At 38.4% G+C, this 15,790-nt stretch overlaps 1 protein-coding gene across 13 annotated transcripts in view; it reads right to left on the bottom strand.

The window, feature by feature from the left end:
- The window catches only part of RBFOX2 (RNA binding fox-1 homolog 2), a 248,184-nt gene that overhangs the window by 50,991 nt on the left and 181,403 nt on the right, over nucleotides 1-15,790 (bottom strand). For 12 of the 13 annotated variants that reach the window (XR_013813696.1, XM_079774757.1, XM_079774758.1 and 9 more), the window contains one exon: nucleotides 3,897-4,121. Coding sequence is in view for 12 of the 13 variants with exons in the window: in XM_079774757.1 (XP_079630883.1) it covers nucleotides 3,897-4,121 (225 nt within the window). In the remaining variant the exon portion in view is untranslated. The remainder of the gene's footprint in view (nucleotides 1-3,896; nucleotides 4,122-15,790) is intronic. The other variant, XM_079774766.1, reaches the window with a different exon arrangement.

The following is a 15,790-nucleotide window of genomic DNA, read 5'->3' as shown; positions in this document are numbered from 1 at the left end:
ATTATCAACTCCAAGCCTAAGACACTTTCCTAAGAGTCTCCTGGCTTCTCTACTCATCTTGTATACACAGCAGGTTAATGAAGTACAATTCTCACTTCCATGGACTTGCACAAAAACCTTCAATAAAGTTATTTCTCAATTAGGTATTCAAATACTCTTTCCAATAGGTACTCCAATGACCCTCTTCCAGCTTACTTCCCATTAGTATGCCTCAACACCCAAAACTTTAGCCAAATGGAAACCCATGCTTTCATTCAAAGATATTTTGATTTTTCCCATTTCTCCACCTTTGCTTTGAGAAATTACTTTCTTATTCTTCCCACCACCACCACCTACGCATGTTCGAATTCTAATCTCTCAATACAAGGCCCAGATCAACACCATTCCACTAAGAAGACCCCCCCAACCCCCTTCTTTCTCCTCAGATCTCTCCTGGCACACCTGTATTTTCTTTCATTTTTTACCCCAAGAAATATTTACTGAGTAACTATTAAGGACCAAGTATGTGAAAAGTCAGGGAATGCAAAGATGAACAAAAAAACTTTTTCCTACAGTTTAGTTAGGGAGACAAAAGTACAGAATAATCACACCTTGTAAGTACCACACACAGTGGTCAGCTTAGGACTCTACTTGAGCTTAAATCAAGAATACACACATCGGCTTCACTCGGCACTCCAGGCAAGGATTCCAGCAGAGCTGACTTGGCCGAGTGGGAAACGAGGCCAAGAGCCTGCTTAGAGCAGCGGTCGCCAACCGGTGGTCCGCAGACCACTGGTGTCCATGAGGTCCGAAAGGTTGGTGACCGCTGGCTTAGAGGACCAGTGCAGAGCCACACTGCCTTCTGCTGTGCAGCGGGAGGCAGAGTGCTGGAGGGGAAAGTATGGACTTGAATACCTTACCATACCACAAAGGGCTATTTTATGAACCACAATAAAATACTGTTTGTGGAAGCAATTTTTAAACTAAAAAGTGTTATGCAAAATTCAGATATCATTTATTTATAAATAACAATGCTTCCTAGCTACCTTTTAATTTAATTGGCCACAGGAATCACCGGACCCACCCATTTTAAGAAACATTTAATTAGGTAGTAAAAGTTTAACAGAATAATATGTAATGTTGTCAAATCCAGATTTTATGATACACTGCTCAACTCCTCAATCTCTCTATATACACACATCCCGCAAGAACACACATACATACAAAGGCAAGTGGCTTAAAAGCAGCGAATTCACTCACGTTCAAAATGACACTTAAAAATATAATACCTTCAACAGAGATCCCTAATAATTTACCATTGTTAACAACTTGCCAATTATAAAATCGGTACTATCTCTGTTTGTAGGCACAGCTCGAAAGGGGCTTTCCATTTTCTACTCAGCACCAATAAATTCATAAACATTAGGGTGTCACATGGATTTCTATTATTATTTCAATATTTCTTCAGGAACACAAATTGGTCAATATAATGCCAAACTGTACAGCAAATAGCTGTCTTAACTGTATAGATTTATATTCAGAAACAGAGCTTGCCTTTAATACTACCATTCAGAAACATACAATCCGGGAGCCTGAAAAAAATGGGAAATGGTGGCAATAGGGAAAAAAGAGGAAGAGAAACGGGCAGTGGTGAGGAGATGCAGTGAATATTGTAAACTACCATGAAATGGGAAGGGACTTCTGGCTATGATGGCATGAACAGGTCAGGGAATCCTCTCCTCAAAACAAGAAAACAATAAGAACCCTGGACAAAGTTGTCCAACAGTCATTTCAGGGTTCTGGAAATCAATCAAAGGCAATTAATAAACAGAGAAATTTCTTGTAAAATTGCTAGAGCTTAGAGTAAGACCAGCAGGAGTCTACAAATTATTGCCTGGGGCTGTACTAACCCACTAACACACCCAAACCCTCAGCAGTGCTGGGGAGAACTTGGATTTATCAGCCCAGGGCTGGGGCCATGGAAACCGGTGGACTCAACCAGGGGCATTTGGAGGAGACAGCAGAAAACCCACAGCTCTGCCACTGGAAAGTGGCAAACTTAGTAGAAACCTAATGGAAAATACAGTTTTTCTAGCTTGAGGTTGTGGTCTAATTGGGGTGAGTGAGTGGTGGGCCAGCCAGAAATCTAAAGGGGAGACCCTGGAAACGATACAATCACAGAAGAGCTGGATACACTCCCCTCATTGACCATGAATCCATACGGATGAAGGGGAGATATGAGAGGCCCCCAGAGAAAGAAAAATCCAAGGAAAACGTGAGAACTGGCTGAACTCCGAGTGTGCTTCGCACCCACAAATAGGTGGTGAAAGCTTTACAAGCTGGAGAAGCTTTAGCACACCTCTGCCCAGATGACTGGCTGACCACTAAGCCATGGAGACACAGGGGCAACTTCTAGTCAGGCTTAAAAGTGAAAATGAGAGTGAAATCACTACGCAGAAACATTAGTGGCTGCACACCACAGAGTAGCTTAAGTCCAGGCAAAGTTCTTAAAACAAATACATACAAATCTTATCATATGGCTTAATGGCTGAATAAAGCTCTTCTCCTGATAATCTGATAGAGGAAAGGCAAAAGAATTTAAAAACTACAGGTAGATCTTTCTATGTAGAGTGTAGAATGTTTTTAGTGTCAGAAATATACTACACAATCCCACAGACAATATGATTTCCTGTAGGATAATATATATGTGATACAAACCTATTGTTAATTTAAGACATTACTTTAGTAAGTTAGTAGTAAGAAGTGAAGTCAAAGAGATTGGGGCCAGGGATTAGTAAAGCAGGTAGAGAGTTTAGATTTTAGTCTGAGTATGTTGGGAAACCACTAGAGTTAAGCAGGAAAATAGCATTATTTGCATTTAAAACAACAACAACAAACACCTATCTTGGCTGCTATGTGGAGAATGGAAATAGCAATACAGGAAATAAGTGATGAGGTGTGAATTAGAGTAGTGACAATGATAACTACCTTATACAACTTAAACTCTTTTAAATCTTCCAACAGCCACTTGCGGCAGGTACTAATGTCCTCACTTTACAGATGAGCAAGCCAAGGCAAAAAGAGATTAAATAACCGGCCCAAGGTCATACTGCTAAGTGGGGGCCACATTCGGACCCAAACCCAAGAAATCTGGCAGAAGAGCTGAGCTCTTAGTCATGAACACTATCTAGCTGTATTCTTAAAATAACGAGAAGAGCTGGAAGAAAATATTTTCAAGTTATGGTTGCCAGTACTTGCTGGTGGATGAGATGTAGAGATGAAGGGGAAAAAAAAAAAAAAAAGAATGACTCACAGGTTTTGCTTGAGAAACTAGATAAATTTAGTAGCACAACTATATACCAGTATAGAGAGGATGTAAAATAGGAGGAAAAGGGGTCCTAGGACCCAGGCCTAAAGTAGTGCAACATTTAAAAGCTGAAGAGAGAAAGAAGAACCAGCAAAAAAGACTAAGAAAGAACTCTCACGGCTTAGGAGGAAAATAGTGGGGTCACAAAGCCAACAGACTCAGCATTTCAAGGAGGAGGGAGGAGGCAAAGTGCAGAATGCTGCTGAGCGACTGTGTTTGAGAACAGAGAAGGGACCATGAGATTTCTGCAGAATGAAAGCTACTGTGAAATGGAAAAGAGCAGCATCCCCCTAACCTTAGTCTCACCACTGCACTCACCTTGTTAAACTGATCCACCTCCAGACTGTAAGCTCCTGGGCTGGGGCTGAGTTTGAATGCTAAATCCTTATCTTCCAATCACAATGCTTGGAGTAGAATTCAAGCGACATAAATGCTATGTAGTGTAATGTAAATGCTAAATTAATTCAAAAGGGTTTCTGGTACGACAATTAAGGTGAAGATCTCAAGGATGACACGGACCCTTCCACTTTCCACCTCATTATTCACATACCGTAAGAGATCCATTTTGTGCACTGGGTGAGTTGCTACTCTGCTCTCCGTGGGCTTGTGTACTTCCGTAGAGCGTCAGGTTATGTTCACTGGTCTGGCCGGCGTAGTCCTGAGTGTGTGGCACTCCATATTCTGTGGGAATTCCGTTCTGTGGAGGAGGTGGAAACGGGATGGTAGTAAAAGGCTGAACCATTGCATCAGGAGTTGTTGTTGGCTCCTGGTTACCCTATAAGAAACAGTGAGAAAGAAAATAAGGAGAAAAAGTGATTTTAAATTCTCATTCCATAATTATTTTTAAGGTGATTATACAAAATTATCTGAATACTCCTTCACTGCTCAGGTAAAATATAACACTTACTGCCTTATGATTGGGGGAAATATTTCTCACACACACACACACACACACACACACACACACACACACCCCTACCTAATAAAAGAGTAACATGCTAATTGACCGTACCTTCGCGGCGCCCATCAGCCAATCAGGAGTGAGTATGCAAATCAAGATGGCAGGTTAATTTGCATACACAGGCGCCAAGCGGCCAGGGATGGGGCGGATGCTTGCGACGACACAGGCGTTCCGCACCACCCCAGCTGCTCCGGGCATCTGGGCAGAGTGGGAAGGCAGAAAGTGGCTTCGGGCCGGGGCGGAAAGGCTGCTCCGGCCAGAGTGAAGGTGGTGCCAGCAGCCAGGGGAACGAAGGCCCATTCTTGCACGAATGAAGATTCATGCATCGGGACACTAGTATATATAGATGTATGCTCACACAAACACATACCCAATTTCTGTCAATTTGTGGTTACTAGACAGGTCCATGACCATATTCAAGTTAACTAGTTACCCGAGTCAAAAATTTTCCTTTAAGTTTTAAAAAATGCCAGGAAATTTCTCACACAAAATAAATTATAAGAGTTGAAATTAGTTTGTGCCATTAGTATTTTCTTTTCTTTCTTTCTTTCTTTCTTTCTTTCTTTCTTTCTTTCTTTTTTTTTTTTTTTTTTTTTTAGTATTTTCTTTAGGGCATTCTATTCCTTTGGTGATTCTTAGGGGGAAACAAATCAAATTCATTAAATTACAATTCATAACAATAGAATGACATTATAAATTAAATTCTCAAAACCACACAACAGAGACTTTCCGATTTTAAGAGCATAGAGTTCAGGAGAAAGTATATTATAAAAAAAAAATTAACCTTTGGATTTCAAGGTACAGATTTAGTTAAGTTTTGGCTACTGGGTTAATAATACTTTTCCTTAACTTAGAAATATTCAAGAAGCTTCCCAGACAAAACACTTGAAAGAGTTTTCCATAATTACTGCCAGCACTATCAGGTTAACAACATAGCAGGACTCCTCCACACAATATCCATTCCCACATGCTTGCTTGGGATCTAGTGTGATATTTGATATATCATAAAGAACGTGCAGTAACTATAGGAATTATTATAAGCCATTTTAGTTCCACAGTCCTTCTCTTACTTCTGTTCTTTAAGTTCACATACAAAATCCGAATTTAAATCTTGGGTAATAGATTTGGCAAAACCCTCCCTCCTCAACAATTCACCTCCTGACCTCCCATTTTATTCCATGAAAAGCAAAGCCGTAATTTTACTGAAGATATGCTAATCTGCAGTCTTGAACCTCTGTCCTTCTGGAAATTGTAGGCAGAGATGGCTTCAAAATGTGAGCATTTTGATCAACACTCCCCTCCCCCCTTCACATTTTAGACATCAAATCATTAGGGATCAAAGAAAATCTGGGTTTATGTCACTTGGTTTCCTCCTAATCATGAGCATCACTTCCTTCAAACAAGGAAGTAATGATTCCTTTCTCTCTCCTCCCAATTTCCTTCTTCCCCCTCAATTCAAGAAGGGATTCTCTACCCACTGAGAACTGCAGGAAACACAACCTTCAGCAGCATTTTCTAAACCTCATGTCAGGCTTTTAACATTAACTTGATGGCCATTAAAACGCACACTATCGCAAACAAAATGCATCCAAAGTTACAGAAAGGTCTCACACTATTTTTAAAGGAAGAATCAACCATCAATACTATAATCAGTTATTCTGCATAAGATAAAACAGAAAAAATGTACAAGGGCTCTTATAAATGAAGAGGAATACTTAATATAATAATGTTAATCCTTCCAAAAATAAAATGTCATTTGCAATCGGAAGCAAATGTGTCTGGGGAAGGAACTAGGACTAAATACCTTTCCAATTTGTATATGAAAAACCACTAGGTAACTTTGGAAAATGACAAACTATGAAGAGGGGCATGCTCTATCGTGTATTAACACTTGCTGTGAAACTACTGTGATTAAACAGTAAGAATATACAAAGGGATTACTGGAACAATGATAATCCTAAAAAAGAGTGGAGCTTATCTGGAAACTTAATAGAAGATAAAGGTTGCATTTCAGTTCAGTGTGTGTGTGTGTGTGTGTGTGTTGGGGGAAGAGGGAGGTATTTATCCTATGGTATTTGTAAAAGTTGGGTACTTTCCAGAAAGAAAATAAAATTAAGCCCTTAGCGTATAGCCCACACCAAAAAAAATTCCAGAATAAATAAAATCTAATATAACAACTACAACTATAAAAATAAAGTAAAATAATTTGGGAATATAACTGGAGTCTGGAGAATTCTCAAGTGAGACAGGAAACCTAAAAACCAGAAAGGAAAAAAGAGAGGGGGAGTCATAGGGAGGGAAGAAGAAAGGGGGAGAAATGGACCTCAAAATGAAAAGTAAGCCAACCAGGGGAAATATTTTCAACAGGTAAGAAAGACACAATGGGTTTTTATCATTACTAATGCAAGAGTAAGTTACACAAATTGAAAAGAAATACAACAGAAAAAGAGGCAAAACTGAATTATTCACAGAAGATGAAATACAAATGGCTGATCCAATAAACATGCATCTCTAACAAATGAAAATACATATTAACAACAAAATAAGTCCAGTTTTTAGTTATTAAATCAGAAAATTAAAAAGTTTTATTGAGTAACTGACATACAATAAACTGCACCTATTTATAGTGTAAAATATGGCCCATTTGACATATATGTACACATTTCATATGTACACACATGAAGTCATCACCACAATCAAAACAGCAAACATATTTATCCCAAATCCCCAAGTTCTCTTGTACTCCTAATAATAAGCATATATTACTTTTGTAACAAAGCCTATAAAGTATTTTTAATATATAAAAGAGAATGAAAAGAAAAATGGAATCAATAAGAGGAAGCCAATATGCTGAAGCACTGAATTATTGTGCTATTCTTAAGAAAATGAGAGTGACATTCCCTAGAGATAAAGATTCATAACGGTCTTTCATTTTAGTTACACAGCATCAAAATTCAGCAGTCTCCAGTGTCCAAGAATAATTTCTACATGGCACGCAAGTTTGCTTTACATAAAAATCTTCTCTTTGTTTAGTTCTTAGAAATTATGCTATGAAAACTTTAAATTTTTACCTATAATTTTTCAGGGGAAAAGTCTACCTTTGTCACCCATCACTGTATAAATTATTTTCATTATCTTAATGTTGGACTATTGTAGATGATTTCTCCGTGGCTGTTCTGGGCATCCTAAAAGGAAAGTAAAACAACTCTCTTCCTCTCCTTCTATCAACTCAATGTTATTATCTCTATCGACCTACCTACCCACTCACCCACCTACCCACTCACCCACCCACCTACATGAAGCAGTATGCTTCAGAAGCCCTTGCAGGATTTACTGGCCTGAAGACAGATATGAAAGCGAACCTTCAAATTCAGGTGGACTGGTGAATGAAAGAGATAAGAGTACCAAAAGTCTCCACAGATCCACACTCCAACTTCAGGATAATTTGATCTTATAGGGCACAGGGAGGGTTCACTAAATGACTGGTAAAGGCTAAAAGACACTCTTTCCAGTTATGAATAACATGGCAAAGGGGACTGGGAATGCTCTGCCTGGGCTCCGGTCCCCACCCCAGCCCTGTTGGGAACGATACTCTAGCACACTAGTACACAGTCTTCACACTCCCCCAGGGGTAGTCTCCATGAAGCTGGCTCAGCCAACTATATAAACATCAATTAGCAGTGGGAGATGAGGGAAGAAAGGTAAAAACATTCTGTAGGATCCACTTGTAGCCTCAGTACTGTGTGTTTCAAGGAGATGAAAGGCAGAAAAGGGAGATCAAGAAGCAATTCTGGATAGATTATTTTGTTACTTATAGGGATGTTTTTTATTTTTGTTAAACAAAAACAATCATACTTAAATACCAAGGGAATGAAATTGGGAGAGGAGTGATTTCATATTTTATCTCTTATACTCTGCAATGTTTGAAAAATTTCCCAAGTATGTATGTATGATTATTAAAAATGTTAAATGGTTTCTGATTTCTATTAAATTTCTGGAATTATAAGTACAGAAGAGAAGTACTATAGCCACCAGCAAACTAGGAGATAACAGTTCACATGATTATTTCTAGGCAAGAATTTACCTCTGTATTTGTGTGAAAATGTTTTTGTTATTAATACTACAGGCTAAAGCAGCTCCGGTGTCTCTCACCTGAGAAAAAGAATTATTAACTAAATACCTACTGTGGGTCCACAGCTGTCAGACACTGAGACATCATAACAAAAGTTAGAAATACGCCTCTCAGGAGTGAATGGTCACATTAGGGAGGTTATTACAAATATGCAAAACTTCAATACGATTCAGAGCAGTAGGTATGAGTACTGAATTGGTGACACAAAGGTTCACTATTCCCTACTAAATACATCCAAACTCCTCTAGACCCTCCCTCACCTGGTAATATTAGCTGCTAACATGTAATGAATGCTTATTATGTATCTAGCAATACACTAAGCAGTGAGTGTGTGTGTGTGTGTGTGTGTGTGTGTGTGTATTCATTCAATTCTCAGACCCTTATAAAGTAGGTATTTCCATTATTCTCCTTTTACAGAGAAGGAAACCAACATTTTGAAAGGTTAAGTATCTTATCAAAAACCACTCAGCTGGTAACTGACATGAGCAGCCTCAAAGCCAGTGTTCCTAGTCACTACTCCAGGTGGCATCTCCAGTGAGTAGGGTCTTTAACCAATTTCCCCCCAGTCATATCATACACAACTCCTAAGTCTAATTCTGTGTTGCAATGAATGGAGACTATTCAATATTCCCCACAGAGGGTGCTTTCCCAAACACAGCCAGACTGTTACTGTAGGGATCAATGTCCTTCCCCAAGCTGCATCCGCTATGGAGAATATTCATGTATAATGAAAAACTTAGCTGGCCATAAAGAATCGACTCAAATAATCCCTTCTCCCTGTAGCCAGTCCTAGAAAGGAAGTACGGTAGAAAGCAGGGCTCAGCACTTGTTCTGTAAAGGGCCAGGTAGTAATATTTTAGGCCTTGCGGGCCATAGTATTTGACACAACACCTCGACTCGGCTGTTATAACACAAAGGCAGCCACAAAATGTCTTTTTCCTATAAATCATATGTAGTAACTAACAGAGGTGACACATTATCATATATGGTCTTTTGTGTACAATGTAAAATATGTCAAATGTTTTAATTCTAAATTCAAATATACTATCACAGTACATTACTTACCATCTAACAGGAAAAATGTATAACCCCAGGACCAAGTCTCAGCCCCTTTATCAAGTCTATTCCCTTACCCACAGCAATCTCAGAATTTCAACTATTATAGGTGGCTTTCAAGTAGCTTTTAGGTCTAACCATGTCCTTTCTCCCAAGCTTTTACGGGAGCTAAAGTAAAAAGAAGAAAGAGCATGAAGCTGAAAGACAGGCCCCAGTTTAAGTCCTAACTATGCCTCTTACCACATATGGATAAACTATTTACTTAACCTTCCCAGCCTGTTTCTTCATCTGCAAAATGGATTTACTTTAGAGGGTTGTTGTGAGGATTAAATGAGAGCAAGTGAAACTCATTAATATAGCACCAGTCATCCTAATTAGATTTCTTTCCTTGCTTCCAATTCTTCCAGGTGCACATTTCCAACTCAGACTGGATCCATCCACCCCCAGTGTCCCACTAACATTACAAACTCTGTACATCTAAGTCAATTTATTACCTTCTTACTTCTGCTAATTGAGTTAAACATTTTTTCCAGTGAACTAGACTTACTTGAAACCTCTCCCTATCCTTTATGATATTTTGCTCTATATACTGCTCGGGGTAAATGAGTCTGCTTTGTTACTGTTCCTTAAGCATAGCCTCTGTTCCTACTTAATTATTCTGAGTATTACTTATATCAATTACTTACCGACATTTAAGCATCTACAACATGCTAGTTGTGGGAGGAAAGGAAGACATGAGGGCAAAAAGAAGACTTTGCTTTCAGAGGACCAAGTTTAACAGGTGAGAAAGGCACAATATTTCACAATATTGAAACATCAATATTATTTGTGATACAAATAAAGCTAAGCATAAAGTGCTATAGGAGAACATAGAAAGAATGGCCCAAAATGAAACTGTCTTCATTTTCCTATATTAAGGTCTATGTAATCTTGGAGAGAGAATGGTATTTTCATTTGTTTATATCTTCCCATTTATTTTTCAACTTCATTCTAATATTTTTAGTTTGATAATCCTGTATCCCACTGATATATCTAGTTAGCTCTTGTGCTGCTGCCAATGAACAAGCTGCAAATTCTAAAAGTTTCCCAATTCCAATATTACACTTATGATCAGAATGGGTCACCATTCTGTCACCAACCGAAATAGACCAATATTAATTTTATTCTCACCAACATAAAAATAATCCCTTTGTTATTGAGGTAGAGCACCTTTTCACCAGTTTACTACCCCTGCCAATGCCACTAATCATTTTTGAAAGGCTGTAGATAAAAGTAAATTAATTCTCTAGGATTGTAATAGAAAGAAAATATTTTTGCCTTGAAGCACTTTACAAATGATGTCATTTTTCTCCCCTGGGATTTGCTTAGATAGGCTCAGATTTCAAACTCTACCCGTCTTTGTATAAAAGTTTACAGAATGCTCGACAGTACCTACGGAAAGGCCTCTTATTTTTCTCAGCCCCTGAACTAAAAGCAGTGATTTCTGTCCAGATATCTCTAACCAAAGGGAAAAAAGAGCGGTATAACTGTTATCACAGAAAGAACATTAAACTGGATTTAAGATCATCTAGAATCAACTTCAAAAAATTTTAAAAACTATGTAGAAAAAAGAAAATCCAGAAAATAAAATGGACGAATAAACATGTACAAAAATAATACTCATTTACTAGACATAAAGAAAAATTCATTTTAGAGTCTCAATTAACCTACATTTTTAAATTTAATAATGGCAAAATAAAGTTAGAAAGATAAACGTATTTTCTCTCTCAAAATGAATATAAATTATACCCAGAACCAAAATATGTTGGACAATCTGAAGGTAAATTAGAAATTGGGAGGAAAAACCTCTCCAATTTTTATGTTCAGGTTGAATTCCAACAGTTCATTTTTCATTTGGTTGTCTATAACTTAGTTGATAGCTGGGATCTCAAGGAAGCTCTCAAAAATAGATTTTGATGATCATATGATAATGATCATAGTAATAAAAATCCAACCACCAACTGATATATTAACTTGAAAGGAAGTATTGTCTGATTCCAAGAAAAGAGTCCAGGGACACATCTATTCCTGCTGCAGTCTGAACATAAGGCCATTAACCCCATCCATTTGGACCCACTTCACAACACTTAGCCCCCACACCCACAAATAATCTTTTACCTCGTTCCTTGAGTGCAGAGATTCCCAGATTTTTGTGTGTGACTAAAATACATATATTTTATTTTAAAATCAAGGTCCTCCCCACATATTATGATTCAGTGAGTTGAATAGGGTCCTGGTACTACAGGTATAGGTGGTTTGGTGGTGTCCGGTGCCTCTAAACAATGTCCTGAGGCATCTACACTTCTAGAAGGTCAGAGGTTAGGGAAGGAATAGGTTATGAGAGGAACATAATAGTGGCAATAAATGTAAATTACCTGAAAGTAGAGGACTGCCTTCTTATATGGAACCCACAGATGAAAGGCAAGCCTAACAATGAATGGGTCCTTCTTTTAGCGTGGGGAGAACTGAAAAACTAGGACTCAAAGTAGGAGTGTGCTGCAGTCATCTGAAGGGGAGATGGAGAGCAGGCGGGAACTAAGTGCAATCCTGAGCTTTTGCAAACAGACCATAAGTAAAAAATAAATCAGGGAATATAACATACTTAGAATAAAAATAATTACTGAATCTGGTACATGCAAGTCTAAGGACAGGTCTAGGCTTGGCCAACAATACTGCAAACTTGCCAGCACATCATGTCTTCAACACACACACACACACACACACACACACACACACACACACACCCCTACCTCTTTCAAATTACTCAGAGAAAAGCCAGCTCGACCTCTCCCCTGAGGCTGAGTTTTGCCATCTCAAAGCAATGAATATTTAAACAGATAAATAAATATTTCAGAACAAAGTCATTCAAACCAATATAGTCTATTAGGTTAAAAATGACCAACCCTGTAATAGTTTAATGTTTCCAACCTCTTAAAAGCTCTTTCTTCCCTATCTCCTGAAAATAGCATGTAGAACCTCACACATTCACGAATCATGCATTCCACCGGCAATAAGAGACGGGAAATACTCTGGGTCAGCTACCTGCTTCCTTGGAAATGGAAGGCTCTACACACAATTAATGATTGGTTGTCTATTCTATTCAATGTAATTGTTGGTTTATACAACACACAAGTGATTATTCTTTTTCTCTGCCAAATTTTTCACTACAGTTTAAATTAATTTATTCTTTATTTTGTCTTTATGCAAACAATTAAGTTTGCATTTTCTGTATACTAAACGTTAAACTGGAATATCCTTGAACATAGCCATAACTCAGTTTCAGAATAAAACATTAGCAAGATTTTGTAGTGCCTCCTGCATCATAAAATATTTAATTATTCTTCATAGATTTTGCACTTGATGTCCTATTATAGTCCACTTCTTTAAAATGAATGATTCAGATGATACACATATAGTAACAGACACAATATGTTCCCTATACCCATCCCAGCAGCATTTTGTCTGAAACAGTTACATGATGGTTAATTTCATAAGTAAAGCTCCTAAGTGGATCAGGGTCTGAATCACATACTTCCTCACCAAATCATACGCACATAACAGTTGATCTTTGGAAAATGCTTGCTAAATTGAATTAACCAGGTAGTTGAATATCTGCTTCTAAATTAGAAAGTCTGTAAAAAAGAAAAATAGAAACCTTTCTCCCAACAGTTTTAGGAACTCTGCAGAAAGCTTACCATAATATAATAATTCATAAATATTTACCACAGAAAATGAGCTATTACAGTTCTATTAAATACGAATATTAACTGAAAGGCCACACAAGCGAGTTCACGTTCTGCACTGTGAAAAGTGAAAAAAATAAATGAGAGTCTCTTATTAACTCTCATCCAAAAGAATATTTCTTTGAATAGTTCTCCTTTCTTCTTACTTAACCTCAAAGTAATCAATTTCCTAAGCAGCTGCTAGAATGCTATTTCTAAAATAAAATCTAAATCAGATACTGTTAATTAATACCCTTCTTAAAAATCCTAGGTTCCTCAATGCCTTTAATCTCAAGTCCAAACACCTCTGTGTGTGTGGAAATCCTGCCCCTTGCTTATTACTTCATCTATTTAGCTTCAATTCTTACCATCAAATATTTATTGAATATCTATCATGTATTAGACACTTTGTGCTAGGTGCTGCGGAAACAACGGTGATTAAAAAGGCAAAGTTTCTGTCCTAGTGTTTGACTCTAGTAGGGAGAGACAAATAACAAGCAGGCAAAGAAAAACATGAAGCAGATGGTATGCTCTGGTGAAGAATAAAACAAGAGGAGACATGAGTACAGGGTTGGAGGCATGGAGGACCACTATTTGAAACAGGGTGGTCAGGGCAGTTAACATTTGAGCAGAGACCTAAAGAAATTCAGGGAGCAAGCCACGTGTCCACCTGGGGGAAGAGCACTCCTGACAAAGGGAACACAAACTGGAAGGCTCAGAGGTGAAAACATGCTCAGCTTATTGTAGGAACTAGAAACAAGGAGGCCCATGTGACTGAACTGGAATAAGCCAAAGAACAGAGTGGCAGAGGACGGAGAAAGGTACCAGTGGCTTAAGAGCCATGTTGGGTAGAAATCTTGTAAAGCTTAAACCACTGCAGGGATTTGGGCTGTTCCTCTCCAATGAGAGTTTTGAGCAGAGAAGCGCAGTGGTCAGATTTAGGGTTTAATGGATACTCAGCAAAGGCAGGTAGAACCTCTACAACCTAACTGAGAGATGACAGGTGGCAGTCTTATGTGTATCAAATCCTGCAAGACACACTGTGCGGTTTCACTTTCCCGTTTCTTTGCACCTGCTATTCTTTCTGCTTAGAAAGCCTTTCTCCTTTCTACCCATCTGACCAACTTGAACATACTCTTTAATATTTAGTTTGATCATCTACTGCTCCCTGAGGTTTCTCTGATTCACCCAAATAGGAAAAAATAAAACCAATCTTGAACCTAATACCTAATTTTATTATAGCACTTCTATCACGATTATTTACCCCATTATTTAGCGATGGCTATTGTCCAGGTTTAATTCATCTTTGTATCCCCAGTGACTGCCTTAAAAGCACTCAATAAATTTTGTTAAAGGAAATATGTACAACCCAGTAAACAAATAACTACAGACTTTTGTTATTTTTTGAACATTATAACCAAAGTTAATACAAAAAGAGATCAAAACTCAGCACAGAAAAACCTAAGTGACATGAGGAAGAGAAGAGAGAGACCTGTTAGGATACCGCAGACTCTAATGGAATTTATGAAAGACTATGGACGACAGCAGAGGCAGGGGGAACTAGATTAGGGGATAATAGAGACGATCCAAAGGTAGAATCAGCAGAGCCCGGCAATGGGCATGGGGGCAGACTACACCTCGATTTCAGTCCTAGGGGACTGCATGATAAGGGGGCGGAAGGCAAGAATGGGTGATAAAGGGGAAAGGATCAATTCTAGAAGTCCCACTTCCCATTTTCTTACAAAAGGTTATCCTGATTTATACCACTAATTAGATTTTATTTTTCAATATATGAAGTTCATTTTTTTCAAATGCATGCAAAAAGTACTTTGATATTTATTTCTAGGGTGTTTTTGGTAACTAATTTTCCCTTTATAATTTAATTCTTATTTTTACCAAATGTAATACATGTAAATGATAGCAAATCAAATGGGTAAAGAAGACTTTATGATAAAAAGCAGAGGTCTCCTACCCTTCCCATGGTCAGCCCTCTTGGGAGTGATGCTCTTTTAATAATTTCTTAGAAGACAGAGGTTGGCTGCCACTAAAGGTTACTGACTCCTCTCACCTTTCCAGGCTTCAATGGCAGGCCACTCTGCGAATCTGTGTACACAGCTGGTAAGACCTTCCCTGAGGCAGGCCACTGAAGGGGGCAAGAGTGTTAACTGTTTATATGGGAAACGGACCGAGCAGGAGATGAGAGGAAACCAGTACAGAAAATTCCTCCCCCAGACTCCCTTTTGGATGGACTGGTCAGAGGAGCAATAACTCTATACAACCTCGCTGGACTTCTATTGAAACCACCCAATCAGCAACACCTGTTACAAAGCTTTGGCCAGTGTTTCTTCCATGTTTTCATGCCCCTTTCCTCAGCCCTGCTTTCCTGAGATTGTGCTCCCTCATAAAGTAGCAGCAGGTGAGTTTTGTCTCAGGCCCTGTTTCTAGGGAATGTGGGTTAAGGAAATCATCTGTGTCTTGCTCTACATTTTAAAAAAGCCTATCTAATGAAGAGGGAATATGCTAATTGAGCGTCA

This window comes from Cnephaeus nilssonii, assembly GCF_951640355.1.
Source record: "Cnephaeus nilssonii genome assembly, chromosome: 6".
NCBI classification, from domain to species: domain Eukaryota; kingdom Metazoa; phylum Chordata; class Mammalia; order Chiroptera; family Vespertilionidae; genus Cnephaeus; species Cnephaeus nilssonii.
Note: the sequence above shows the minus strand (reverse complement) of the source record. Positions and strands in the feature narration are given on the sequence as shown.